This window comes from Podarcis gaigeae (genome assembly GCF_964106915.1).
Source record: "Podarcis gaigeae genome assembly, chromosome: 8".
Taxonomy (NCBI): domain Eukaryota; kingdom Metazoa; phylum Chordata; class Lepidosauria; order Squamata; family Lacertidae; genus Podarcis; species Podarcis gaigeae.
The window spans coordinates 19,005,443-19,032,915 of record NC_139684.1 but is presented as its reverse complement, the minus strand read 5'-3'; the positions used below and the strand labels follow the sequence as shown (position 1 = coordinate 19,032,915).

Genomic DNA, 27,473 nt, shown 5'->3' with positions numbered 1-27,473 from the left:
TCTTTAGGGAGGGTTCAGAAACATCCTGCTCTGTTCCTCTAGTGCCAGTATTGAGATTCATGACCGGTCCACAAGTCCTGGCTTCCCACAGCTTGTATGGACCTGCCTGTCTGCCAGGATCTCTGCATTGTCACTTGTGGGAAAAGATGCTGGCAGAGGGGCGGGAGAACACAAAAGCTGCAGTGAACTCGGGAAACCTCACCCCAAGCTCAAATGGACTGAGAAAGACTGAATTACTTGACTAGTGCTCTTCCTGTATGTGGCTTATGGTGTTTTCTTGCACACCGACATAGCTTGAGCAGATAAGGCTGCAGTTGGATGCAACTGGTGATGGGCAGAGTTAGCTCGCTGGTGCTTTTTGTACTGCGTCCAGAAGAAACTCAGCTTATCATGGCATATAGTACCAATTTTGCTGTAAGGTTAGAAGCTTGGGGTGGGTGGGTTTGTGGTTTTAATAGTGCCGGTGAGGAAGCAACTTGTGTTGAGTTTTGTTTAAAGGATTGGGAGCAAGCCATAGGCTTGTGAATTTCCCCTTTTTGGTGGACCAGTTTCATTCTCCATTTGCACGTTTCTGTAAGCATAGCTTCCTGTGGTGTCTGAGCAGGGCAAACTGTGGTTAGCATTAACCTCCAAATCATGGTTTTGAAGTGGACTTGCAAACCATTATTGCTGGATCCAGATGTCTCAGCAAAGTGTGGTTAGAGCCACTGAGAATGGGGTGAGTGTGTTGCGGGGGTGTCAGTGGGGGGAAGGAGCATGCCAGCCCAAGATGCTTTCCTGATGGTCTGAATTGAGATTTGTGCATAAAGGATTCATTTTCAGCTTAATTCCAGCTAAATAACAAGTTTAAAATCTGGTGGTAATAACAGCTATTTTTCAAGTCAAATGAATTGTGCCTTTTGTCTGCTCCTAATAGATGAGCCTTCAAAGACCATTGTTTGAGCGACAATCCTAGTTAATATCCTGCTTTGACAGTCTTTTCTTTATTTTAATCAGCTTAAATACTGAAGCATTAGATATCTTTACAGCCACTATCACCGAAACCTACTTTAGGAGGGGGAGGAAGGATTGCTTAGCATAGCAGAATAACTGTAACCTTGTGTTGGCTTCATGCGTTTTGCTGAACAACTGTAACGTTTGAGGGAGATCCTGCCATTTTTCTCTTGGGGTGAGTAAATAGGCTCAGTTGGGAATGTCCCACCTCTTGCCTGTCTGTTGTGAAAGGCCCCTGGGATAGGTCCCTGAATAACTGGGACAGCATATACACTGTATATATACTGCTCCAGTTTAGAGTGGTGAAGTCTATAAATTAATAAATAATAATGGCAATGTCTTCTGTCTGCATGGTTCTTGGAGCTTAACCATGGTCCATGAAGTCTCCCATTTCAATCATAAATCTACCATACGTTTATTTGTTGGTCTTGGGTACGCTGCTATCTCTTGGCCTCCATAGTCCCTGACTTCTTTGCTGGGTATAGGAACCTGCCTGGGAAGTTGGTGAGTCAAACCAAAATGACAGCCAGCACTAGTGCCAATCTAGGGATCCCTGTGTGCCAGGGCGCACACAAATTTTTGGTAGGTACTCAACACTCATGCCACGGGGCTCTGATACGACTTCCAGTTTCTACATGCAAAGCCTCAGAAGTGACCACTGGTAGAAACCGGAAGTGACATCAGAGGTCTCGCGAGGCCTCCAACACGACCTCCGAGGCCCTGGAAGCGCTGCTGTGGCGCCAATGTAACATGATGTCATGACATCATGTTACATCGCAGGTGTCATTGGGCACCCACAATCGGGGGGCCAAGTCAGCACCCCGACAGCAAGTAAGAGGACAAACTACCAATGTCGAAACCGCTGGGAAGAAACAGGCTGGATTAGTGGCCAACTGTGGGTTTGGTGACAAAGGAGAAGTTGCTGGCCTGTTTGCAGGTCCTGGAGACCTCATGGAACATCCTGGCTGCTTCCCAAGTAGTATATATAAAGGGGAACCTAGGAAGCTGCCTTATGCTGAGTTGGACCATTGGGCCGTCTAGCTCAGTCTGGTCCATAGCCATCTAGTCTGCATTGACTGTTTGCAGCTCTCCAGGCAAGAAGTCTCTGCCAGCCCCACCTGGAGATGCTGGGATTGAAAATGCAATCTTCAGCATTCAAGGCAAATGTTCTACCACTGAGCTACAGCCTTTCCCCCAGGAGGTGATGGAGCAGTGGCCCTATCCCTTTGTCAAGATCCCAGGGTTAGCTGGAAGAAGCTGTTTTGGGTGCCATAAAACAGGCTCCATTTCCTTATCCCAGGCTACAAAGAAATCTGGAATCTGGCTCCATTGGGGGGAAGCTTTAAAAGGGGCATCCGCCCACTGAGGCACAGAACTTCTGAGAAACTGACTGGACTATTGACTCCATAGGTGTGAGGTAAGAATGACTGAGAATTGTGTATATCATAGCCCTTTGATCACTCTGGAAGTGTTCAATACGTTCTAAGGAGCCCTCTCATTGGATTTATCCAGTGTGATGCTGTGAAGTGAATCTTGAGGCCAAGCTGACATTGAGCAGTTCCAGTAGGCATGCTGGTCCCCCAGCAGTTAACACGTCCCTTAACAAAATATAGGCTCCAACAGAGTGAAAAAAACAAAACAGTTCAGTCAAAGAGAGAGGCATATCAGTTCTTCTGCAAATGAAGATAAATCCAGTGTCCTGTCCTTGATGAAACAGCCTTGGGGCAGATATCCTAATTTTTAGTATAATAATTTGCAGCTGTGAAAAGCTCCTCATAAATGCATTGTCTGGGTGATAAGTGCCATTATGAGCATTGAGGCTGGGAAACGGAGGTTCCTAGCTCAAACCAGTGAGTCTGATTGCTGATGGTGCATCGGTCATTCCAACAGCAGTTAGTTACATAGATTACACATGCTGTGGCTTCGAGGGATTTTTTTGTTGTACGTTGCTGAAGATAGATGCTTTTGGATGAGTAGTGAGCATGCTTGTTCAAACAATCCTCTTCAGGTTCTCTGCCGCAAATGAAGCAAGGGCCGGTGGCAGCTTGCGCAAAGTAACCACGATGATGATGGATGTGTTAGCAAATGTCTGTAAACAGAGCCGCTCTTCTCTTTGCCGATCTCTTCTTTTTTTAACATCTTGAGGAAACAATCTCCACATTTTTAGAGAAGCCGGAGTCGCTTAAAGAAAAAGCAACAGTTATTTAATACACTTTGTCACTGGAAGTAGGTTGGTGGGCTGTGGTGTGTTTTGTTGGCTTGAACATTTCAATTGCAATGTATCGACGCATTTACCAGTTAGGATAATAGCTGTTGTGAACAAACATTAATGGTAAAGGTGTAAAGGGACCCCTGACCATTAGGTCCAGTCACGGATGACTCTGGGGTTGCAGCGCTCATCTCGCTTTACTGGCCAATGGAGCCAGTGTACAGCTTCCGGGTCATGTGGCCAGCATGACTAAGCCACTTCTGCCGAACCAGAGCAGCGCATGGAAATGCCTTTTATCTTCCCGCCGGAGTGGTACCTATTTATCTACTTGCACTTTGATGTGCTTTAGAACTGCTAGGTTGGCAGAAGCAGGGACCAAGCAACAGGAGCTCACCCCATTGAGGGGATTTGAATCACCGACCTTCTGACCGGCAAGCCCTAGGCTCTGTGGTTTAATCCACGGCATCACCCAGCTTCAAATACCGAGACTGCCTGCTGCTGTCACATCAGCCAATGTTGGCAAAGCACAGGAGCATCGGAAGCTACCTTAAAGCAAGTCAGACTATTTGTGCACCTAGCCCAGAATTACTCTGACTCTTTCTCTCTTGGATCTTGGGCAAAGAGGTCTCTCGTGTCGGCTGCCATCTGGCCAAATTTCTGGCATCTCCTGTAAAGAATGAATCTGGGACCTGAAAAACACATTCTTTTCTGATCCCATTTCAAGTTCAGCCCTGTTATCTGTGGGTAGGGCTTGCAGTGTCTGAAACCCTGGAGATCCACTTCCAGTCTCTGTAGTAGACTAGTGGCTTGGCTCAGTATTGGGCAACTTTTAATGTTCCAAGTGTATTTAAAACTATTCAGAGCCATCACTTAAATGGCTCCCAGGACTTGGTAAGCCATCTACGGAAGGCTTAATCTTATGTGTTGTTTGCAAGAGGGATCTCATGAACTCTCTGCTATCTTGCCGGGCCTCTTCATGCTCTTCTATCTTGCCCTTGTCTCAGCCCTTTCTTCAATGACTCCCCAGGACCTGCTGGGCATTGTAAGGAAATAGTGGCAACCAAGCAGCCAGTGGGATTCAGCAGCAGTATGGCACTCACCCAGCCAGTACCTCAGGATTTATTTATTAAATTTATACATTGATTTTTGGGCAAGAATTGGCTTACAACATTTAAAATCCAGCAGCCAGGTACAATAGGGAAATGTAGATAGGTGTGATCTCTCATTTCTGGTCCCTGATGGAACCTGGAACTTGTTAACTATCTCTTCCTTCCAGAGTAAGGGAACAGAATGTGCAATGGGCTCTGTCTGTTTCTGATAGTGAAGAGATCAACCCGCCAACTTGCATCTTCCTTTTATCTGCAGGCGCTTCCGTCCCCCTGGCAATGAAACACTAGCAGAGCAACCATTGTTCACATTTTATAATGGAAACATTCCAAACTAGGTGCTCTGACTTAAAAGGAATGTGATGAAATCGTCACAAAAGGTTGTTTCTGGGATGCACCATTTATTTGAGTTTATAGATTTGGCTTAACCCCAGGCAGTTAGCTATATCAGGTAACAACAATTTCTTCCTTTCTTCTTTGTGAAAGGAACAAGTCTCCGAAGGGCCCGCAATCTAAACTTGTACATGTCTCCTTTAGACGCTCCAAATGTCAAAAGCATGAAAAGCGTTGGACTTTGATGGAGTACAAGCTTTGATATCTCTGTTTGGTTTAGGCACAAGAACAGTAGCTCTGCACGTCGTCTTTTTTCAGGTTTTCCCATCTCCCTCTTTTTAATATGCCTGTATCACCCCCTTGATGTGTCAGAACTCCTAGAAGTGAGTAGGCAGGGCTGGTTACGAGGAAGATGATGGATGAAGAATGTTTATTCCTTCCTTGAGCTCAGCAAGCTAAATTTAGTGAAGCTTTTGGAGATGAAGGGAATGCTTCATCTTCTAAGGATGAAGACAGGGGCAGAAGAGGGGTGGAAGCATCCAATTATCACTTAAGAGGAGCATTTTTCCCTAATCTTGATTTATCAAAAACCCAATTTGTTCTGTTTAGATGGTGTGGCTTCCTTTTCAGATTTTGTTCCCTCTCCGCCTTCCTTTTGAATCCGGCCAAGATTGCTTTTATGTTACTGGGAGCTTCTCAGTTTGTGAATATAAAATTAGAACTTAATAACAGCCTCATAAATAGGTTCACACAAGTTATTAGCAAACAAAATTTTACTGGATGGCAATTCAGTTTATGTTACTCATGGCACAGGGTGGAAGGGAAAGAATCTTCTTCTTCCTCTTCTTTTAAAAAAGCCTAACGACACAAGAAGAGGCTGCTGGATCAAGCCAATGGCTCAGCATCCTATTCTCACAGTAGCCAGTCAGATGCTTGTGGGAAAACCACAAGGAGGACCTGAGCACAAGAGCTCTCTTCTCTCTTGCCACTTCCAACATTGGTATTAGAAGCATTACTGTCTTCAACCATGGAGGCAGAGCAGAGCATTCATGACTTGTAGTCGCCACTAGCCTTCTCCCATGCACCAGAAAGAGGTCACACGGAGAATGGTGACTTCCATCCCTGAGCTGATACACTAGATCTTGATAGCGTTGTAGCGCTTTCCTAAAGTTTTTATTTCCTAGACTTTCGTTCATCATGGACTGAGCGAGTTTCAGCCGCTCAGCCTCCCCACTTCCTTGCCTTGGAGGTTGTCTGTGGGCTCTGCTGCCTAGCAGGCAGAGGTCAAATGTTGAATGAGGGCAAAGAATGAGGGCAGCAAATGCCACCTGAATAATCATGGCACCATAGGGCTGCCATGTTTGTATCTCTTATACCAGACTTTAAAATGTGGCTTTGATTTTATTCCAATAATATTTTGTGGAGCAGCTTTGAGAGCCTTGGGGGAGCTATATAGCGGGATAGAAGCATTCCAAATAAAATCCATACTGGGGTTTTAAAATAACATTGAGCATCTTGCTGGTACAGTAAGGCTTCATTAATGGAATTTTATTTTATCTCTCCCATCATTTAGGAAGCATCTGATAGCATAGTCTTCTCTCTCACAAGCACAGACACACACAATATTATCCTCACATACCCATTATTGCCTCCAAACACGACTGTAAGGTCAGTTAAGCTAAGAAAGGGCAAAAGCAAAAGTTAACCCAGCCCTCCCAAACCTCCTCTTCCCTCTCCCCTTAAGATGCAAAGCCTTTCCAAGTAGTTCAGAAAAAACAGGCATAGCTTACTACCTTGTAAATGCCACATATTTATGTGCACTGTGCAAAGTACTTAATGTGGAACTTTCATTTGGGTTGTCTCTTTATCCTCTGTGTACCCTTGAGAAGTCAGGGTTCCCATGTTTCCCGATTCGATATCTGCCCGTTGCATCTGAATGCCATTTTCTGGGAATCTTGGGTGGAGAGAGAGCTGTGGTGCTTGGGTCTTGCTTACGGGCTTGTTGTGGGCATCTGGTTGGCCACTGTGAGATCAGGATGATGAACTAGGTGTGCCTCTGGCCTAATCCAAGAACCAGGCGCTGCTTCTGATAGATGAATTGCTGAGTCTAAGCTGGGAGGTGAATGCATATAATTAGCAAAGTCTAGGGAAACTCTTCTCTCTTGGGTCCTTCAGAGCAATTAACATTTAATTGCTACTGCCTGTGAAAGCAAAGGCAGGGGATTCTCAGGCCTTGTAAACAGCCATTTGCCTGCTTCTTGGTGGCAGGTGGAAATTTGCCTCCTGGTCCTGACAACTAGGCTGGCAGGCGTCTGTGAACCAGAAGAGAGTTAGGAGGCCACCAACATGGCAGCATCCCAGTCGTCGTGCGCCTGTTTTTCATGTGAAAGCTCCCAGTTATCAGTCTCCAGCATCCCCCACCAGTCAGAGCAAACAGTCCAGGGCTGGAAGGACAAAGCTGGACAAGGCATAAGGCAGCTTCTTGTGTTTCCAGGTGTGGCTGACTGAGCTCGCTAAAATCTGCTTAATGTCCATGTTGAGACTTGTGCACCAGCTCAGCAAGGCTGAGCAAAGCTGCTGCAGTTTGTAATCTGAAGTGCAAACTTGTGTAAAGTCTTCAGGTCTGTCTCCTGGCTGGGAGGGAGGACAGGCTGAGTGTGTTGTGTGTGCTGTCTGAAAAGCCATTTCTGTTTTTGGTCATTCTCTCTCCCTGTCTCGTATTGATCTGGTATAGCTGAGTGCTGCACCCAGTTGCTTTCTGCTCCCAATGAGGTTTTTATCGGCGACGGTGCCAGGCAGTTGCTGTTCCCATCTGCAACCTCATTGATTCCGGGTGTGGAACAGGCTCTGATTCGAGCCCAACTGATAAGGCTCCCAGTTTCTTAGCAACCACACATGTCTTGCATGAGCAGAAGCTTGTCCTACTGCAGTAGCAGTGACAATCCTGAATGTCTCCAAATTAGCACCATTTTTTAAAATGAAAAACAAGGTAAGGTGCCTGCTTTTCCCCCACCCCACCCCTTGAGATCTTTGGTCCATGATTCTTGTGTGAAGTGGGGATTATGGGAGCTCTTTGTACGTTCTCTGCAGCTGAACTATTTCTCTTTCTTTCTTTCTTTCTTTTAGACTTCCCTCCTTATTTAGTATGGCTGTGCCATGTGTTCTCCTCCTAACTGTTCTTGGGGTGGAAGTAAACAGCAAATCCTCTGACAGTTTGGTATGTATTTTGCAGTGAATTAAAAGCCTCTAAACAAGGCTAGTTCTAACCTTTGAGTCCTGTTGCCTATCCAGAATTTGAGAAACACAGTGACCTCTGCTAGTGTGTGAAAACAGTCAAGATCCAAGGATACCCAGGCATGCAAATCCAGATGATGGAGAAGTCGGGCGCCATCCTGGCACCTGGGCATCGTCACTTGGTCACAAGTGGCCAATAGGCAGGTGCAAAATGTGCCTGGCAAATTTTGAACACCAGTCACAGCAAGCAACATCTTAGAGCCAGGGTGAGGATATCTGTGACATGCCAGTTTTTGATAGGCCAGAACCCTGTCCTTTGGCAGTGATCACTGGGACACATGGGGATTGGAGTCCAACATCTGGAGGGTCAGAGGTTCCCCACCTCTACATTAGAGTAGTCTCTGCTACGTGTAAGTGAAGGAGGAGCCCTTCTTTTAAGAATGCACCTCCCAGGCATGCACTTGGAAATATTAGATCATGCGGGAGGATGACAGTTTTTTTTTTAACCAGGTTGGTATAAGCCATTGATATATGGTTGAAAGCTGGCGAGCATTGCCTGGTAAGTTTCCAAAAGCCAGATGTGAGCTATTCATGACATCTAGGGTAGGGGGAGCAGGGACTTGGTTTTGTGCATAGCCATCTGCTCGCCTGTTCGCGGTGGTGGCTGGTGTCCATCAGGACGAGGAGGGTGTAAGATAGGGAGCCCAACAGTGGGTGGAGCCAGAACCAATGACAGGTGCAAATGCAGCCAATGGCAGGCAGAGCTACCTGATTCTGATTTTGACCCCATCCTTCTCCTCCCTGCTGAGTTCTACACGGGTCGCATCTGAGACTGAGGAGGATAAAGCTGACTGCCAGGGCCACCCCTGGACTGGCTGATAGTAAGAAGGCAGGCAGGCGGAGGTTGTCTGAGGTTGGTGGGGCAGTGTCCCCCACATTTGTCCTAATGGGCCAGTGTCTACCATCTCTCCTGCCCCATTACTGGTTAGAAACAGCATTAAACTATTCAACATATGTAGATCTCTGCAAATCGGCTGGCTTTGCATGCTATATTCTAGGGGGAACTGACTCTCCAGATGATGTTTGGCTGCAGCTCCTATAATCCCTGGCCTTGGGCCATGCTAGTTGAGGCCGATGGCAGGTGTGGTCTAGCAACGTGGAGGGCAGCACGTTGACTACCACTGCTTTATACAGTTATTGCAGTCCAGATGTCCTTATCACAGGATTTTATATATATATATAATGACAGTATTTGCACACTCCTCATTTATAAACTGTACAAAGTGGGGAATCTTTCTCCTCTGAAGCAGAGCAACCTAGCCCGCACATCTGTAAAAGTAATCCATATTATGCTTTCTGTGTGTGCCGTTCTGTGCCCTCCTCCCCTTCCTTCCTTCCACCAGATGGATGAAGCCTGCCCCAATCATTACAGGTTTGATTTACAAAGCCGATCAAGGCTGAGTGATACACTCTTTCCCCCATGTGTGCTTTTAATCTCCTTTACCTGTTTGTTTGTTTGTGGGTGACTCATCATATTCATCTTGATTTAGAGCCTCTAAGGAAGAGGAGGGTGGGTTACTTGTACTGTACAGTAACAGAAGAGTTCCCTGGGTTGCAAGCTTGTAGTCTAATTTTAGAAAAACCTGCCCTCTTTCGCTGAAGAAAATCCCGTTCCCGGTAAGAGGATAGCTGTTTGTTGCAATGCCTCACGATCTCACCAGGTTGTTATCGAGTTGCTTCCAGATACAACTCAAAAAGGGTTTGATCTAACCTTTTCTGAAAGCCCTAAACTGTCTGGGTCCAGAATACCTCCTCCTCCCAGACAAACCTGCTTGGCGTGTTAAGATCTTTTACAAATGCCTTTTTCTATCCAGCCACCCATTTCACCTCTGAAGGTCAGGGCTACCAAAGGTGGGGTCTTGGGAGAGGAACTGCAGCTGAGCAGTTCTTTCCTGCAAGAGATCTAAGGTTCATAATCTGCCTTTGCCTATTTAAACCATGCTGGACTCACGGCTAAGCCAGGAGTGTTTTTCATTGAGGTTGTATTTGGGCCTTAAATTATTTTAAAATCTTGATCTAATTGTTGTAGTGGGGTGTGTGGGGTTTTTTAAGTGGAGTATAAATGTGCTAGATTATGAATAGGGACTACTTCCCAAGATCTGCTCTACCTTGACTAAGAGCCCAGAACAGATTGTTGTCTCCTCCAGACCAGGAGTTTGGAAGCTGAAGTCCTTGGGTTAAAATGCAGTTCTCTCTGTCTGGCCCTGGAGACCCTCCCCAAGCCACGCCTCCTTCTCAGGCCACACCCTCTCTTCCTGGTTCCTGATCTACACCCACACCCTCTCTTCCTGGTTCTGATCTGTACCCACCTCAAGTGCTTTTGTGTGGCTAGAATGTGCCCTCGAACTGGGTGATCCCTCTTGTTGACCGCTGGAGAGGTGTGGGTGTAGATGGGGGGGGGGTGTTGTCTACTCTACAAGTTGTTATGCCCATGTTTGCCTCTGGTGCCCACCCACCACTGGTATGCCCCCACGCCTGCCCAAGGTTGCCATTTCACCCGTCTGAAGCAAGAGACATTTGAGATAGCAATTTTTTCATTTGTAATTTTTATCTGTGAAACAGGCTATAGTATTTCCGCAAAGCAGCTTAGTCCCCGCTTAAAATTCAACGCACAGTGCCAGTGGCAGGTGCTGTGTCTAAATGAAATTATTATTTATTTAGTCGGCAAATTTCATAGCCTGCTTTTCCGCAATTGTTCTGACGGCAGGTTACTGTTAAAGTGGGGTTGGGGAAGCACCAATAAAGTTGCAGAAATAGCAATAAAACATTGTCAAGGGAGAGAAGGAAACAAAGAGCTTGGCAATTGGGCAGCACCTTAGTCATAAAAAGGCTTGCCTGAAGAGACCTTGACGGCTCACTTGAAAGGGCCACGTCTCCCGAAGTTGTCTCGCCAAGCTCAGTGGCGGGTTTCTTAGTAATTGGAGTCTCAATGTCATTGGAAATTTCCTTGGCCCCAGCTCCATAAAGCTACTTAATTAATAAATAGCAAAGATCTTCAGCGGTGGAAGCTTCACTTTTCTGAACCCTTTACAGAACGATTTTATGAAGAGATCTTAGGCCAGTTTCCTGTCAAATAGCAAAAAGGATACATATGGTTTATAGATACTGTCTGTCATGACTGTCTGGGCGCATCTCTGCATATTCCAGAAAGGAGCAGCTCGCTTGCCAACGTGTGTGTGAGTGTGCGTCCGTGCAAACATGCGCCCTCCTCCACAACCTCACCCCTTGTTTCAAAACGCCATGCATGTTGTTGACAAGAAATATATGGCATCCGCCTTCTCGTCACAGCGTTTTTGCCTGAAGAAGAGCTGGCGTGTTGTTGCTTCCCCCCCCTATGCTGTGTTGGCACTTTTGCATGCACCCAGTGAACATTGGAAAAGCATAATCTTCCACTCGTGCTCTGCTTGCGTGTTCTGAAAGTACGCTGAACCCCTTACTCCTGCTTCCTCTGGTTCTCCGCTTGTCTTCAGGTGTAATTTTGGATGGGCCATTTCAGAGCGTGTGGACCCTATTTCTATAGCATGGTTAGCCAGTCAGACCCAGTGGCCCAAGCTGGGAGTTTGTGACACCCTGGCACAGGGCTAGGGTTATGCATAGGAAACTGCCTTCTACCGAGTCAGATCACTGGACCATCAATCTCAGTACTGCCTACACTGACTGGCAGCCACTCTCAGCGGTTTCAGGCAGGGAGTGTTTCCCAGCCCTACCTAGAGATGCCAGGGATTGAACCTCAGGTCGGAAGACACAGGATCTACCCACTCTGGAAGAATGGCAGATGAAGGTGATGGACTATATGGGATTGGCAGAAATGACTGGCAGAATCCGAGACCAGGGAGAAGAGTCGGCGGAAGAAGATTGAAAGAAATTCAAAGACTATTTACAGAAATATTGCAAAATCAATGAATGTTAGAATGATGTTGGATAGAAATTAAGTGGTTTCCAGCTGTAATGTTTAAGAGAATATGGAAAAAAGGTTTAGAAGTAGGTTAAAGCTTATTGATAAGGATTTGCTGAACTAACAATTTGAATTGGAATACAAAAAAGGGAGGTATGAGGAAGTCTGGGAAATAAGTTAAAGGAAAATAAGTTATGGAAAATTTGTATGTTTTTAATTATTTTTATTTTTTGTATTTTTGTTATCTTTTTCTTTTTTCTTTTTGATTTTTATTGTATTAACATTGAAAACTCTAATAAATATCTTTTTTTAAAAAAGGGGATTGAACCTCAGGTCTTCTGCATGCAAAACAGATACTCTACCAATGAATACTACCCTCCCCTGCTCCCCACTTGGCAAACATAGAACAGGGGTGAAAATGGTCGGTTGGGTTCTGCTGGTAGATCTCTGGATAATTTGCAATAGGCCGGCAAAGGGTTTCTGTCTCCCAATTGGTCTAACAATTGGCACAACAAAAGGGGCTTTTCCTTCTCTCCCGCCCCCTTGTCCCCTGCTGAAATGAATAAACCTGGGGACGGGATTACAAAGGGTAGGTTTGCAGCAGGAAAAGGTGTGGTGTGTGTACACAGCCTGGATCAGCAACACCTGCAGACCCACACCTTCCTCTGGTAAAGGTGAGCAGGACTTGAAAGCAAGGCACGCCCATCCTTGAGCATCTACAGATTCTCCTCACCAGTTAGCTGTGACTGCATACAGGAGGAACTGCTTGGTCTTCTTCGTGTGCATAAATGGTTGTGCAAATCTCTGCTGTGAGAACCCGACTTGGGGGGGGGGGGTGTTCATTCCAGATGTGAAGATCCGCCCTATGAGAATGAATCTTTCTTGTTTTCTTTCTTTCCTCCTGCTGCTGAATGTTTTTAAAGGCACCCCTTTGGGAAAGGTTGTGCTGTGTACACTTTGCAAGGAATACTAGCCTGTAAGATTTTCCTCCACACACAGTTGTTACTCAACACCCCCCCCCCAAAAAAAAAATCCATGTTATTCATGCTTGTGTGTGGGCTGTGAGGCTCCCCTCTACTTATTAGGCAATGTCATGAAACTGGAGTTCAGCTGAGTTTGCGCTCTTCGTGTAAAAGTGAGTGGAAATTTTTACATGAACTGAGAATCTGTATTTTCCTCTATTGCTCTAGGAATCGGAGTTGGAATGTTGTATGGATGCAATGGAGACCAATACCACCTGTCTAGCCGAGAACCAGTGCAGTCCAGGTAAGTTATTGGCGGTTGTTACGCACTAATCCAGTGGTTCCCAAACTCCTTTCCCTACAGGCCACTTGAAAATGTCTGAGGGTCTTGCTGAACCACTTAATGATTTCTCTTCCCACTTTAGCCATTGTATTGCACTCTGTGTGGATTTTAATTGCACTTTTAAGCAGCTGCTTTTATTTATTTTTCTCTATTGTATTTCTCAGGACTACAACATATAAGAAATAAAAGAAGCAATAAAAAGGAGCATTTGTCGTGGTTCTTCCTACACTTTTTTCCCCACAACAGCCCTGTGAGGTAGACTAAGCTGAATGATGGGGATTGGCCCAACGTCAGCCTAGGTCTTAAACCAGAGACTCACCAGCCTTAATTGAATAACTTTCACTCTGTGGTGATGTATGTTAGGGCATCAGGAGACCGCTCCCAGACAAAGCTGCAGTAAAGAACCACATATTTAGTTGCAAGCCTCTTCTATCTAGCCTTGCAGACTCTCTTTCTGGGGTAGGGGAAAGCAGAGTACAAACTGATCCTTTAGGTCCTTGTCTGGCTTAATTATATTAACTCTATATCACAGCAATTATGTCCACACGCTTCTGCGCAACCAACCCTGCGTACAGCCACTTGCCACAGCCCAGAAATACCATTTCCCAAAGAATTAGCTGATAATCTTTGCTGAGCGTAGCCTTGCATCTTGGGCACGGTAGGGGAGGTAAGTGGCCAAGGGACTTCCAGGCAAACGACCAAAGAACGTGTCAGAAAATTCTGGTTGACAAATCAGTGGCCCCCTTTAAAACTAAAAAGTTAATAAATTGCTGGCTCCCCCCGTCTTGGGTTACATTAATGTTGCAACATAACCTTTTGAGGTTTTGTTGTTGAGAGTGATGTATCGAGGAGGGGAGCTGCTGAACAGTTGCCAATAAATTCCAGATTTCGGTTTTTCATATATTTCAAAAGGTTAATCGATCACAATCTTCAGTGCCACTAAAAGAGCTTTGTTGTCATTTTCTCCTTCCTTTTTTTATATTACTGTCAGATAGCTTTGCCCTCCCAGTAGGTCTGTTTTTATGTTTAGATTAAATGTCAGATGTAATTTATCACCAAGGGTATCTAATGTGCCGCTTCCAGCTGAGGGAAGCGGAACAGCCGTGTTTGTTTCCCAATCAGTGCCTCGCTCATCATGTGCTTTATGGAATAATTGATCCCCATCGTTGGCTGTGGAGGGCTGGTTTGGGCTCCTGAGATCAAAGCAGCAGCTCTCCACGGCTGATGCACTCCAGCCATTTGTCCAGAAAGGTTGAATGGGGAAAAAATAGCTTTGCCCTCTTCCGTGTTGCATTGCAGAGTGCCACGTTAAAGTAAGGACAGAGCCCCCTGAGGAGCTTACAAGTTATGGGCATAGCTGTCAAGGTTTCCTTTTTTTAAAGGAAATTCCCTTATTCCGAATAGGATTCCTCGCAAGAAAAGGGAAAAGTTGACAGCGATGGTTATGGGCATAAGAACTCCCCTGCATGATTTAATCAAAGACCCACCCAAACCAGAGCTTTGCCTACATTAGGGCAGCTAGATGCTTCTGTGAAGATAAGAAGCAGCAGATAAAGGTAGTAAACCTCCCCTGTTTCTTCCTTGCTAACAAGGGATGAATGCTTGGGATGGGTGGAGTTGTTCCAGAACAAGTCCATTTTGGGGGTCTAATAAAGCCCTCTGGTTGATTTTACTTTAGGGTAAAACTTCAATCCCCACGCATCGGCCCTCATGCATGTTCACTTCATCAAATGTGGCCCTCTTTGAAAAAGGTTTGGGCACCCCTGCTCTCGAACTTGGAACTCTCTCCTTTTTACCCAGCATCCATTCTGACCTGGGGCTTACAGGGCAATAATAGCACACAAATCCATCAGGTTCTGGCAGTTCATGGGGCAAGTCTTCAGCCACGTTCCAAAGATGCAGTTGTTATGTTCCCAAGGAGTGTAGTGGACTCACGTGTTTCTCAAAATGAAAGGGGCTTGCCTTCTCCACCCTGCTTTTGCTGCCTGCCTCATCGGCAGTGAAGGCGGAGACATTAGGGCGATTGGCATTGCCCCACCAACCTCAGCCAAACCCCACCTGCCTGCCCTCTTTTTTACAACTGGTGAGGGGCGGATTCTGTCCGTGCTTGGCTCTGCCTCCAGCTCCTGCTGACACCCCTGCTTTCTACACAACGGGCACCAGCAACCACAGCTAACTGCTGTGTTTTCAAGCTGTTTGCAGGGAAAGAACCTGCCGTAGGTGAAAATTCGAAAACATTGCGGGGTGTGCCTAAACCTCTCTCCATACCCTGGGTCGGGGCCCTCTTCCTCACAAAACTATTTGAATTCTGTCGCTCATAGAATCATAGAATCATAGAATTGGAAGAGACCACAAGGGCCATCGAGTCCAACCCCCTGCCAAGCAGGAAACACCATCAGAGCACTCCTGACATATGGTTGTCAAGCCTCTGCTTAAAGACCTCCAAAGAAGGAGACTCCACCACATTCCTTGGCAGCAAATTCCACTGTCAAACAGCTCTTACTGTCAGGAAGTTCTTCCTAATGTTTAGGTGGAATCTTCTTTCTTGTAGTTTGGATCCATTGCTCCGTGTCCGCTTCTCTGGAGCAGCAGAAAACAACCTTTCTCCCTCCTCTATGTGACATCCTTTTATATATTTGAACATGGCTATCATATCACCCCTTAACCTCCTCTTCTCCAGGCTAAACATGCCCAGCTCCCTTAGCCGTTCCTCATAAGGCATCGTTTCCAGGCCTTTGACCATTTTGGTTGCCCTCCTCTGGACACGTTCCAGTTTGTCAGTGTCCTTCTTGAACTGTGGTGCCCAGAACTGAACACAGTACTCCAGGTGAGGTCTGACCAGAGCAGAATACAGTGGCACTCAGACCTCATGCAAGTGTCCCAGGCGCTATGCAAGGAGCTGTGAGGAAATGGGCCTTTGGGGCAGTCAGACAAATGAAGTGGGTTTCATCCGATGTTTGTTTGTGCATGAAAGGTACTTTTGAGGCTTTTTTTTTTACTCTTCTCATTCTTCCTTCATCCTTTTGTTCCCCACCCCCTTGCATGCAGGCTGCTACAGGCGGTGGAATGAAGATGGCAGCAGCAGCTGCATCAAATGTGATAATGAAACTGTCGCTGCCACGCCGGCATACAACCTGACTGACTGCCGAAACAGTAAGCCATCTGTGTGGCATGTTCTTCCCCGATTTGTGCCTTTATAGGAAAGGCCTTCATAGGGGCTTCTTTCTGTGCTTCCCTTAGTTTAGACTTCTAAGTTTGGAGAAAAGGTGCAGAACAGGTGACACAGCAGAGGTGTATGAAGTCATGTGTCGCATGCAGAAAGTGGATAGGAAGACTTTCCCTCTCTCTCCCATAACACGGGAACTTGGAGGCATCCAGTGAAGCTTGGGAGATTCGGGACAGGCAAAAGAAAACCCTTCTTCACACAGCACATGGTTAAACTGTGGAACTCCCTCCCACTGGAGGCAGTGATGGCTGCTAACCTGGATGGCTTTAAAAGAGGATTGGACAGATCAATAGAGGATTAGGCTTATCGCTGCGATGGCTGTGTTCTATCTACCTCCACAGCCAGAGGCTGTATTCCTCTGAAGACCCTTTGCTGGGAATTGCAAGAGTGGAGAGAGCTGTTTCACTCAAGCCCTGCCCACAGGCTTCCCAGTGGTTTGCCGCTGTGAGAATAGGATACTGGATCCTGATGGGCCGTTAGGCTGATCCGGCTCCAAGGCTCTTCTTAAATTCCTTCTCAAACATCCTGTTGATGCCCTTATTCTCTAGATTGCTTCCTCCCAACCATCCAACAGAGGTCACTACAGAGCACTTTTAGGCTTACTTTCCTGAGATACGGTTGTTCAAAGTTGTAATCATTCTTCTATTAGCCACGCTGCCTATTTCCTATAGTGCCATCCATGCACATGGTGCATTACAAAGAGCAGGTGTAACGGATGCTTGGGGGTGTATCCAGAGTCTCTTACTCTGAGTAGGCCCATTGAAATTAGTGAAATGACCATGAGCTGGGAAGCCTCTCAAGTTTATATCCTATCTTATCCCTAGACGGCCTTAAAACAGACAAAGCTTAGCTTCGACCCTCTTTTTCCCACTTCACGTTAGCCGCAGGGGGAAATTACTGGCTGCTTTACACTGGCAGACAATGGGACGTGCTCCCAAATGTTCCAAAGTGACATAGAGAGAGAATTGCAAAAGTAAGACTGGTATGTGCTGTGAATACCAAATCAACACTAGTCATGGGACGGGGGGGGGGGGAGAGAAATGTTTAGTAAATAGCAGTCCAGTGGCTCCTTAGCAGAGCATCACCTGCTTTGCATGTCGGAGGTCCCAGGTTCAGTCCCTGAATTATCCAAATATGGTTGGATATTTTGGAGAGAGGCTGTCAGTCAGTGTAGGCAATACTGAGCTGGATGGACCAGTGGTTTAAGGCAGCTTCCTTCGTATCTTTCAAGGAGGGGAGTCACGGCCTGTTGCATTATACGTAAGCACAAAACCTAAAGCAGACTGAAGGGCGGGGTGGGTGGGTGTGTAATAGGTAGACCACTTCTGACTTGAACCTAATGTGAATTGGGTAACGATTTTTGCTCCTCTCCCCCACTGGTTCCCTTGTAGACGGCGGCAGAGGAATGAATTCCCAGATGAATCTAACTACCGTAACCCCAGTTACTCTGGGTGTAGGTGAGTAATTCTGGGCTGCATATACTGAAGGGGGCTTTATCAGAAAGGGCTGCTGACACCCCAATGTTTGTTCAGGTAGCTATGGCCTTGAACCACCCGCCAGGCTACTTCCATTTTGCCCCACACCTTCGCACCATCTGAGCCAGATCAGTGGCCTCAATTGCACTGTTTGTGAATTCTCCCTTCTGTTAATACTTCTGTTGCTTTAAGGCATTCATAGCCCCCTCCCATCCCACCTCGGGGAGATTTTCTCCCAGTTTGCTTCTGGAAAAGGAAATGGGATATAGCACCCTCAAATAGACAAATTTGGAAATGAAGAAACCTCCGGAGTCCAGACTGCATTCAACATCTCTGACAGTTCTTTTTTTTTTTTTTAACCATTAAAGATGAAATTGCTCCTCTTCTAACAAATGTATGTGTCCTGCTGTTGGAAACCAGTTGCTGCCACCCCCTAAAAAAAAAACCAACCCTGAAGTTTGTGTCTGACACATAATTTCATTGTGTATATTTGTTGATTTTACCTGGTTTTATAATCTTATTATGCCTTTTTAAAATCTGCTTTAATTGCTTGTTTTTAATGAATACATTGCACCGTTTTATGGAAAGTGGCTTATTTATGTGTGTGTGTGTTTGTTTTTGTTTGATGGAGTGGCATATACATTTTTTCTGAATAAATAGTGACAGTTGTGGGGACCCAGTTTTGCCTGTGACGATGCTAGGAGGCCTGTTCAGCCTCTCTCCTGTCTCTCCCTCACAGGGGGCCCAGAAGTAGCCGCTTCTCTTATCTTTGGGACGTTCGTCATCAGCCTCTTCCTCATACTGTGCGTTGCTTCGTTCTTCTACCTCAAACGTGCCAACAAACTTCCAAATCTCTTCTACAGAAGGAGCAAAGGTATGCCGCTTCTGTCGCTTCCATCTTTAGCCAAAAAATTTTTGAGGTGGGGTTGGATCCAGATCAACCTGTTGGCACATCCCATCTTTCTTCCATCATGGAACTCAGGATGGCTTATGTGGGTCACCCAGGAGGTTGTCCACCTAGGCATTGACCAGATCCAAGCCTGGTTAACTCTCAGCAATATGCAGCACCATGTGTCCTCAGTCCATGCCCTAGGATAAGTCTTTCCCCAACCTAGTATCCTCCAGATGTAGTTGAAGTGCAGCTTCCATCATCCCTGGCCATTGCCCATCCTGCCTGAGACCAATGGAAGTTGCATTTCAGTACACTTCAGTACACCAAAGGAGGCCCAGCTTTCAAGCTAGACTGTTCCACTGCCAAGCAGTGCTTAGTGTTGAGACATTTAGCCGAAGTCTACTTCCTTGCAAACTCCCACCCATCACTTCTAGCTCTGCCATCTGGAACAAGAGAGAGCAAGTTTTGTAGCAGTGAGTTCCATGAGTTAAATACACAGAAGCAGCACTTCCTGGTTCCAGTCTTTGGGGATTTGAGCTGACCAAGAACTACTTCCAGGTCATTTTGAAACAAGCATCCAGCATAGGGCAGCTTTGTGTGTACAATTCCTGCAACTGACATTGGACCACTTAGATCACTAATACTACTCTCTCTTTTCTAACCCTTCCTCTTTAGGGTCTGTTGTACAGTCTGCTGAATCAGTAAGTAAAACTCCAGCCTTTAATCTTGCTTAACAGGAGTAGCAATAAGTCTGGGTTTCTGGACACAGGCTTCAGGCTCCATAAAAGCTCTGTTTAAGAGCACCGAAACCTACAACAGTTGATCGCTTCTGTTGAAACCATTCCCAGTTCATCTGTTTTGCGGTGGTGGGTTACTGCTTCAGTCTGATGACTGAATTGTAGCAGAACTGTGTTTGGGGTTCCAAAACCTTTCAAATTTGTGCTTGGTGTGGGGCAGTTCCAAGAATGCAGTTTCACTGGAATTGGGGGAAGTTAATGCAGCTTTGGGGAGGACTGTACCACCTTAGAGGTGTGCACATATATATGTGTAGAATTGGCTCTCAGATACACTGGAAAGTTTGGAGGAAGTCATATGAAACTTAGAAGAAAGTTCACTACCCCGAAACTTCTGAGATACCCTAATCTTCATTCTTATCTTTTCAGGCATCAATGTTATCTCCACCATCCTCAGGTAACAATTCCACCCACACCCACCCCATCCCTTTGGTTTTTGCTCAAAGTCCCTTTTGTCAAGTGGTGGCAAGGAAAAGGAAAACTGAGAGCCCTTGCCTGGAAACTTTGTTTTTAAAGAGATATACGGCCTCCCCCCTTTTAGAGTGCCATTTTTGTTTGCATCTTGATTTGTGGAGAGTTCCTTACAATAATCACCTAAAAACCAAAACCTTTCTCGATGGCACCTTGCGGCATTAACACTGCTAATCAGGCCCCTCTCCGGTCATAAATGCAAAGCTTATATTGCCTCGTGAAAAGGTTCTTTCCCCCCGCTTTAATAGCATATTTGGTACTTAAGGGGGGGTGCTTTAAAAGTAGATGGATTTCAGGCAGCGAGGGGTTTTATGGGCGCTTGAGAGAGAATTACTGAGCTGGTCCGGGCTTCTTGCAGCTCAGACTGTCTCCCGGGTTCCCAAGTGGCTCATTCTTAGTCTCGGTGGATTGAAACGTGTCGTACAGCTCAGAATAGAGGACAGATGGAACAAAAAAAAAATACAGGGGGTGGTTTGAGTTCTTCCCACCCCGCCCACCCATGATTTCTTTTCTTCTACAAAATAATTATAAAAAGCATTTGATGCTCGAAACCATTCCTATTCCCTAGTAGTGCATGTAGTCTAATTGGAATATATTTCTTCTTTAAAGCTTGTTCGTACAAGAAACCCTTGCACATAATGATTTTTCTAAAACAAAAAAGTGCACGTGTTTTATTTTTCCATTTATATCCCACCTTTTCTCCTAAGCTGCTCACGGTCTGGCATACATGGTTCTCCCTCTCTTCCAGTTTATCCTCACAGGTTAGGCTGAGAGACAGGGACTGTTCTGTGGCAGTTTTGAACTGGGGATTTGACCCCTAGTCAAATATATATATATATATATATATGCAGGTTTTGGTGTCCTCGGGTGTCTTCCCGTGTAAAAGTTGGGGTGTCTAGGCGACGTTTCGACGAGGTCTCACTCGTCATCTTCAGGCTGGTGCTTTCGGCTTCTTGTTACTGGAACAGAGCGGGATCTCAATGTTTGAGTTCCTATAAATACTGTAGAGGGGGTGTGGTGTCTAGCCTCCAATGTTCTGGGCAGAGAGGAAGTTCCCAGGCTAGTGTGCCTTTTCTTCTTTTGTTCCTTAATTACTTGAGAGATACCTTGAGTGATTTCTTGAGTGATATCCTGAGTACCACTTAGGTGGGTCATTAGGTGTGGATTAGTTGCTAAAGTCTTTGTGTCTTGACCTCTTGAACTTTGTGAAGAGTTTTCCTGAGAAGATGGCTGTATTGCACTTAGTTGTGCTTTGGCTTGGCTTCGTGTATAGGGGCGAGCTGTGGTTTTGTGGCTTGTGTCAGCCAGATCTGTGTAGGGATTGCAGGGGGGTGCAGCATCCGGAGGTGCCACCATGGATTGGCTACTGGATGGTGTCAGTAATTCATCTGTGGAGAGGGTCTGGGTTTGGGTCTGGTGTGGTTGATTGGTGTTGGCGTTCTGTGTGCCTCTGGATCTGGTGTCAGTTTTTGTGGGGAGGGCTAATTTCCAGATGTCTGGCAAGCGGGATGTGACGACACATCCCGCTTGCCAGACATCTGGAAATTAGCCCTCCCCACAAAAACTGACACCAGATCCAGAGGCACACAGAACGCCAACACCAATCAACCACACCAGACCCAAACCCAGACCCTCTCCACAGATGAATTACTGACACCATCCAGTAGCCAATCCATGGTGGCACCTCCGGATGCTGCACCCCCCTGCAATCCCTACACAGATCTGGCTGACACAAGCCACAAAACCACAGCTCGCCCCTATACACGAAGCCAAGCCAAAGCACAACTAAGTGCAATACAGCCATCTTCTCAGGAAAACTCTTCACAAAGTTCAAGAGGTCAAGACACAAAGACTTTAGCAACTAATCCACACCTAATGACCCACCTAAGTGGTACTCAGGATATCACTCAAGAAATCACTCAAGGTATCTCTCAAGTAATTAAGGAACAAAAGAAGAAAAGGCACACTAGCCTGGGAACTTCCTCTCTGCCCAGAACATTGGAGGCTAGACACCACACCCCCTCTACAGTATTTATAGGAACTCAAACATTGAGATCCCGCTCTGTTCCAGTAACAAGAAGCCGAAAGCACCAGCCTGAAGATGACGAGTGAGACCTCGTCGAAACGTCGCCTAGACACCCCAACTTTTACACGGGAAGACACCCGAGGACACCAAAACCTGCATTCCTGTACCCGTGAAAATCTACGAAAGCACATATATATATATATATATATATATATATACGCGCGCACACACACACACACACACACACACACCACCCTGGCTTTCAGTTTTTTTGGGGGGTGGTCCTTAATCCAGAAATCCTTTCTCTGCCCCTCCTTTTATATTTTGGGGCCGCGCTTTCTTGTGATGCAGTAATCACAAAATCAAAAAAGGTGTAGGTGAGTCAGATATTTGGCAATGGAAGCCAATTGTCTTTTCAGTGCCTGCTTGAAGGGCTACTTCATCCAACAAATGCTTTTTGGAGTGATCTTTCCCAGTCTGCCTCTGTATTGGAATTTGTTTTTCAGATGTGTTAATTGTTTTTCTTGGGAGCAACAGTCAGTGTAGACCCTACTGAGCCAGACGTACAAATTTGACTGGACACCGTACACTTCCTATGTTCCTAGCAAGCACAGCCAGATATGGATGATGGGAGTTGTAGTATTTCACCCTCTGGTGGGCCACGGTTTCTCCCACCTCTGCTCTAGGAAAACCCGGTGCTGACCAGGGATCTTAAAGAACTTCCAGCCACAAGCGAAGTGACCTAGTTCTCCCCCTCAAAAATCAAGAAAAAATTGGGGTGCAAGGAAGCAAAATCAACATCTAAAGCTAATCCCTCCCCCAATTTCCTATCTTAAGCAGTTAAGGTAATAGCATCTCCTTTTCACTTTCCTTTTCCGCAGTCCGCAAACCCCGCTACGTCAGAAGAGAGAGGTCACTGATGACATCCGGTACCAGCACAACTATTTCTGCAGAGACCAGAGTCAGCAATGTGTAGCAGCCAGTCTTTGGAGCCCTGAGGAATTGTAAATACTGGCATGGGCGGCACGGTGCCCATGCACCCGGTTGCTAGCAAAAGTGCCAGGAAAACAGCTGAGAAAGTGGCCGGCTGGGAAGGGGGAAAAGATGCCAGCAGCTTTGCATCCAACGGGCTTGTGCCAATGTAGCATGGAACGAAGACTCGCGATCAGAGGAGTTCCAGAGAAGGGAGCCAGTTCAGTTAACTGCTCTCAGGCAGGCTGCCAATTCTGTTTTCTTTCCTGGATCGTAGCGAAAGACTCTCCGCTCCCCTTTTGAGACGCTGCGTGCTCACTGCACGGCCGCTCCAGCTCCACCATCATCTCTCTGACTGTCAGGATACGGAGGTCTGTTTGGCAGCCTGGCTCCTGCACTGCTGGGCCATTTCTTTTTGAGGAGGTGAACTGGCTTGCGGTGCCCGCTGCTCAGTGTGAAACACAAAAGTGCCATGTTTTTTTAATGCCGGTGGGAAGCGTTTGGCATCTCGTAATGCAAAATTTTGCAGCATGCCTTCAGGTTCTGAGATGTGAGCTGGTCTGCTAGCCAGGAACTGCTCTTCCAGCGCACCATGCAAGTCGCTTTCTCTCTCTCTTTTTAAACAAGTGGGTTTTGAACGAGGCCTTAAGCTTATTGCAGTGTTGTCATCGCCGAGCTGCTGGAAAATTTTATTTTCTTCTCCCCCTTCCTCTGTATTTCATGATGGTGGGCAGTAGAATTTCCTTCCAGGTTTATCCGCTGAGCACACCCACCTCTAGGAGCCTCTGCTGGTTTTTTGACGTGTGTGCTTGACAGCGCACAGAGGCAAGGGTGGCCAAACCATTATGAGCAAGAAGCACACTCGGTGGCCTCTCATCTCCAAATGTTTGGAACAGGAGAGGTGGGAATTTGCAAATACTGCAATAGTTGATCCATTCGTTTTGTAATTTTGCACTCTGTTTTCCTACTCCTCAAGCTCTGCATCCATCCCGGGGAACCTACAGCCCTCCAGACCGCTAGACTACAGTTCCCATCGTCTCTGATGGTTGGTTGTGTGTCTTAGGGCTGGCGAGGGCTGGGGACATCCAGCAACATCTGAAAGCCCACAGGTTCCCCACCCCGGCTTTCTGTATCCTTTATATCAGCAGTAGTGAAGCTGGTGCTCTCCAGCTTTGATGGCACTACAACTCCCATCATTTCTGGCTCTTGGCCATCCTGATGGGGGTTGTAGTTAAGCAACATCTGGAGGGCACCACAATGGCTTCCCCTGTTTTAGATGATGCCTGGTACCTTTTACAGTACTGTTCAGTGGTGGAGACGCGGTGTCAACTGTGCATCCATATTTCTTGTCTCCCTAAGAGCCAGAAAACCTGCTCCCCACCTCTGGCATAGATTTCACAACGCAGGTGCATTTTTTTGACCCTCACAGACTAAAGGGTCCTTCCTGCCTGTCCAAGGAGGATACAGGATGCGGTCAGGATAAGTGCAAAAATGTCTCACGGTGGGGGCACTTTAATCTCTTTGGGTTGTATCCTACTCAGAGTAGACCCAGTGAAATTAATCTGAGCCTTGCTCCTTCATATCAGTGGGCCCACTCTGAGTAGGACATCATTGGATGCAACCCTCTCATTTATTTAATGAACTAAGATGTAGCTTTGAAATGCTCCTTCCTAAGCTGGGAGCATCCTCATTTTCTTCCGTTTATGCATTTCTAAACAATGCTTTTGAGCCTCGTCAGGATGAAGGGGGGGATATCCCCACACCTCCCCGAGTTTTTAGATTGCTACAAATCAAATGTAGACCCACCCAAGGAGGTATCTCTGACTTGGTCCCCACAGAAGACTCTGCAGTCCAGAACCTTCCTCCAAAGGCAACTGCTTTATTTCTGTATGGGGAGTCCTCAACCTTCACTTGCTTATATTTATATCTTTTATTTAAATGCAGGTGCCACTTCTTGAGATCAAAATCCTGAGGGGTTTTTGTATATTAGCTCCTCTTCTTCTCCCCATCCTTTTACAATCTCTCAGATTCCCTGCAAGTGAAAACACAACTGGGAAGAGACCAGCGGAGATTCCAAAACTTCTTTTTTTTCTCCCTGGGTGGACATATTACTATGCAATGATGCCATGCAAGGAAACCGCCTCCCCTTGCTCTGATGCAATCTCCCTTTTTGTAAAGTCAGTACGCTCCCCTTCCTTGTGCATTTAGGCTGGTGGTGCTGCCCTTTCACCCCCAGGCACATTTCTGACAAAAGTCCTCCTTTCTGCTAGGCTGCCTGATGCCCTGCCTTGACCCCAAAGCACATGCCTCTACTTTCTAATAGATGGTTGAAGTCACTCTGATGTGTGTGTGTGTGTGTGTGTGTGTGTGTGTGTGTGATCACACCATTCAATGCAGGGAAATCTGTTCTTACTTGCCAGTGTACTTGGGGGGGGGGGGTTGTATCTCCTGTTGTGCCATGGAAAAGAGACAAGTGTGGGCTGCTTTATTATTATTTTTTTACTCCCACTGTTGTGTCAGATGCAAACTTGTCTTTGTGTACATCTCTCCCCACTCCCTTACTTTTCCCTTTCACTGGCTTTAATAAAAGCACACAAAGTCCTGAGTTCGGCGTATTAATTTTTCAAGCTGGCTGGTTTGGGCACTTACCTCTAGTTTTGGAAATTAGGTGCTAGGAGTTCTCCCTCTTCAGGTCAGAGGTGGGCATCGTGGGGACAAATTACCATTCCTATGGCAAATGGGGATTCGATTTTCTGACGTCTCTGTCAAGCTTATGCCTGCAGATCTGTCTTCATTCCCATCTTGCTCCTTGATCTTGACAATCAGCAAGTTGGTGGGGGGTTTTTTGGCCGCTTATGTTAAAAATACAAACAATGTGCATAATATATTCTTACGCTTATATTATACATATTTAAACTGTAGGCTTCCTAAAGTAACCAGCACGACCATGAATTATTTTTAACTGCATAAAAATACTTTCTGTATTAATGGGACCATATAATAAGGGTTGTAGCCCGTGCAAGTCCTACTCAAGAGTAGACTCGTTGAAGTTAATGCAAGCGACTGCATTAATTTCTGTGGGTCCACTCTTAATAGGACTTTGGTTGACTGCAACCTGTTGCACTATGTGGTGCTTGTATATTATATTCAGATAGAAGACTCTTTTGCATATGCTTAGGCTTTCTTTAAAGATCTGCTTGAATAGCTTGGCCCTATACCAGTGGTCAGTACAAGAAGCGGTTCCATGCGAAGCTTGATCCGGTAAGATCAGTTAAATCCCATGTATAAAGGTAAAGGGACCCCTGACTGTTAGGTCCAGTCGCGGACGACTCTGGAGTTGCGGCACTCATCTCGCTTTACTGGCCGAGGGAGACGGCGTACAGTTTCCGGGTCATGTGGCCAGCATGACTAAGCCGCTTCTGGAGAACCAGAGCAGCACACAAAAATGCCATTTACCTCCCCGCCGGAGCGGTACCTATTTATCTACTTGCACTTTGATGGGCTTTCGAACTGCTAGGTTGGCAGGAGCAGGGACCAAGCAACAGGAACTCGCCCTGTTGTGGGGATTCGAACCGCAGACCTTCTGATCAGCAAGCCCTAGGCTCTGTGGTTTAGAGACCACAGTGCGACCTATGTCAAACAGATTACTCCTCCCACCTCAGTGGTGAATGAAAGTTCCCTGCATTGTATCGAGGATAGTATACAGCAGGGCTCATCTAAACTTAATCCCTGTGGTGTAGTGGTTAGAGTCCTGGATTAGGACCTGGGAGACCAGGGTTCAAATCCCCATTCAGCCATAAACCAGAAGCTTTCTGAACCAGAAGCTTTCTTATTAGGTATTATAGGACAGGAATTGGCAAAACAACAGAAGAAGCTTTTCATGTATGCTACAACAGCTGCTAGGACTCTGTTAGCCCCAAAATGGAAAGACAACAAGATTCTAACAGAATTTAGGAATACGCAGAAATGGCAAAACCTACAAGAAGACTTAGAGATAAAGACAACAGACTTTTAAAAGACTGGGAATCGTTTATGTTGTATTTACAGAAATATTGTAATGAAATGGACTCGCTAGCAGGGTTTGAGTAAACACAATTAAGAAAACATGAACGTGAGGAAACAATATGGAAATTAACTAAATGTAAGAGGTAATTTGAAGAAAATTTGGGATGAAGAATATAGTAGCACTTAATTAAAAGATGGAAAATCAGACAAAAATTAAACAGAAGCAGCAAATAGTTAATGAACCAGAAATTGGGAGAAGTCATGGGGTGGGGGGAGTTTTGTTTTATTGCATTTCTTTTATATGATAAATGTGTTGAATATCAAAATGTAAACTTAATAAAAATTATTTTTTTAAAAAAAAAAATCCCCACTCAGCCATAAACCTCACTGGGTATGATCTCGTTGCCTCTCAGCCTAACCTCTATCCCACAGAGTTGTTGTGGGGATTAAATGGAGAGGAAGAGAAGTGCATATGCC

General features: G+C 46.0%; 1 protein-coding gene across 1 annotated transcript in view; it reads left to right on the top strand.

The window, feature by feature from the left end:
- Positions 1 to 25,596, top strand: part of LOC310850864 (uncharacterized protein C1orf159) — a 33,159-nt gene extending 7,563 nt beyond the window's left edge. The window contains exons 2-9 of the mRNA XM_083752880.1: positions 7,768 to 7,858; positions 13,021 to 13,096; positions 16,184 to 16,288; positions 17,753 to 17,818; positions 18,576 to 18,710; positions 19,404 to 19,429; positions 19,892 to 19,919; positions 22,901 to 25,596. Of these exons, the coding sequence (XP_083609006.1) occupies positions 7,787 to 7,858; positions 13,021 to 13,096; positions 16,184 to 16,288; positions 17,753 to 17,818; positions 18,576 to 18,710; positions 19,404 to 19,429; positions 19,892 to 19,919; positions 22,901 to 22,995 (603 nt within the window). The 5' untranslated portion in view covers positions 7,768 to 7,786 and the 3' untranslated portion in view covers positions 22,996 to 25,596. The remainder of the gene's footprint in view (positions 1 to 7,767; positions 7,859 to 13,020; positions 13,097 to 16,183; positions 16,289 to 17,752; positions 17,819 to 18,575; positions 18,711 to 19,403; positions 19,430 to 19,891; positions 19,920 to 22,900) is intronic.
- Positions 25,597 to 27,473: the final 1,877 nt, after the last annotated feature.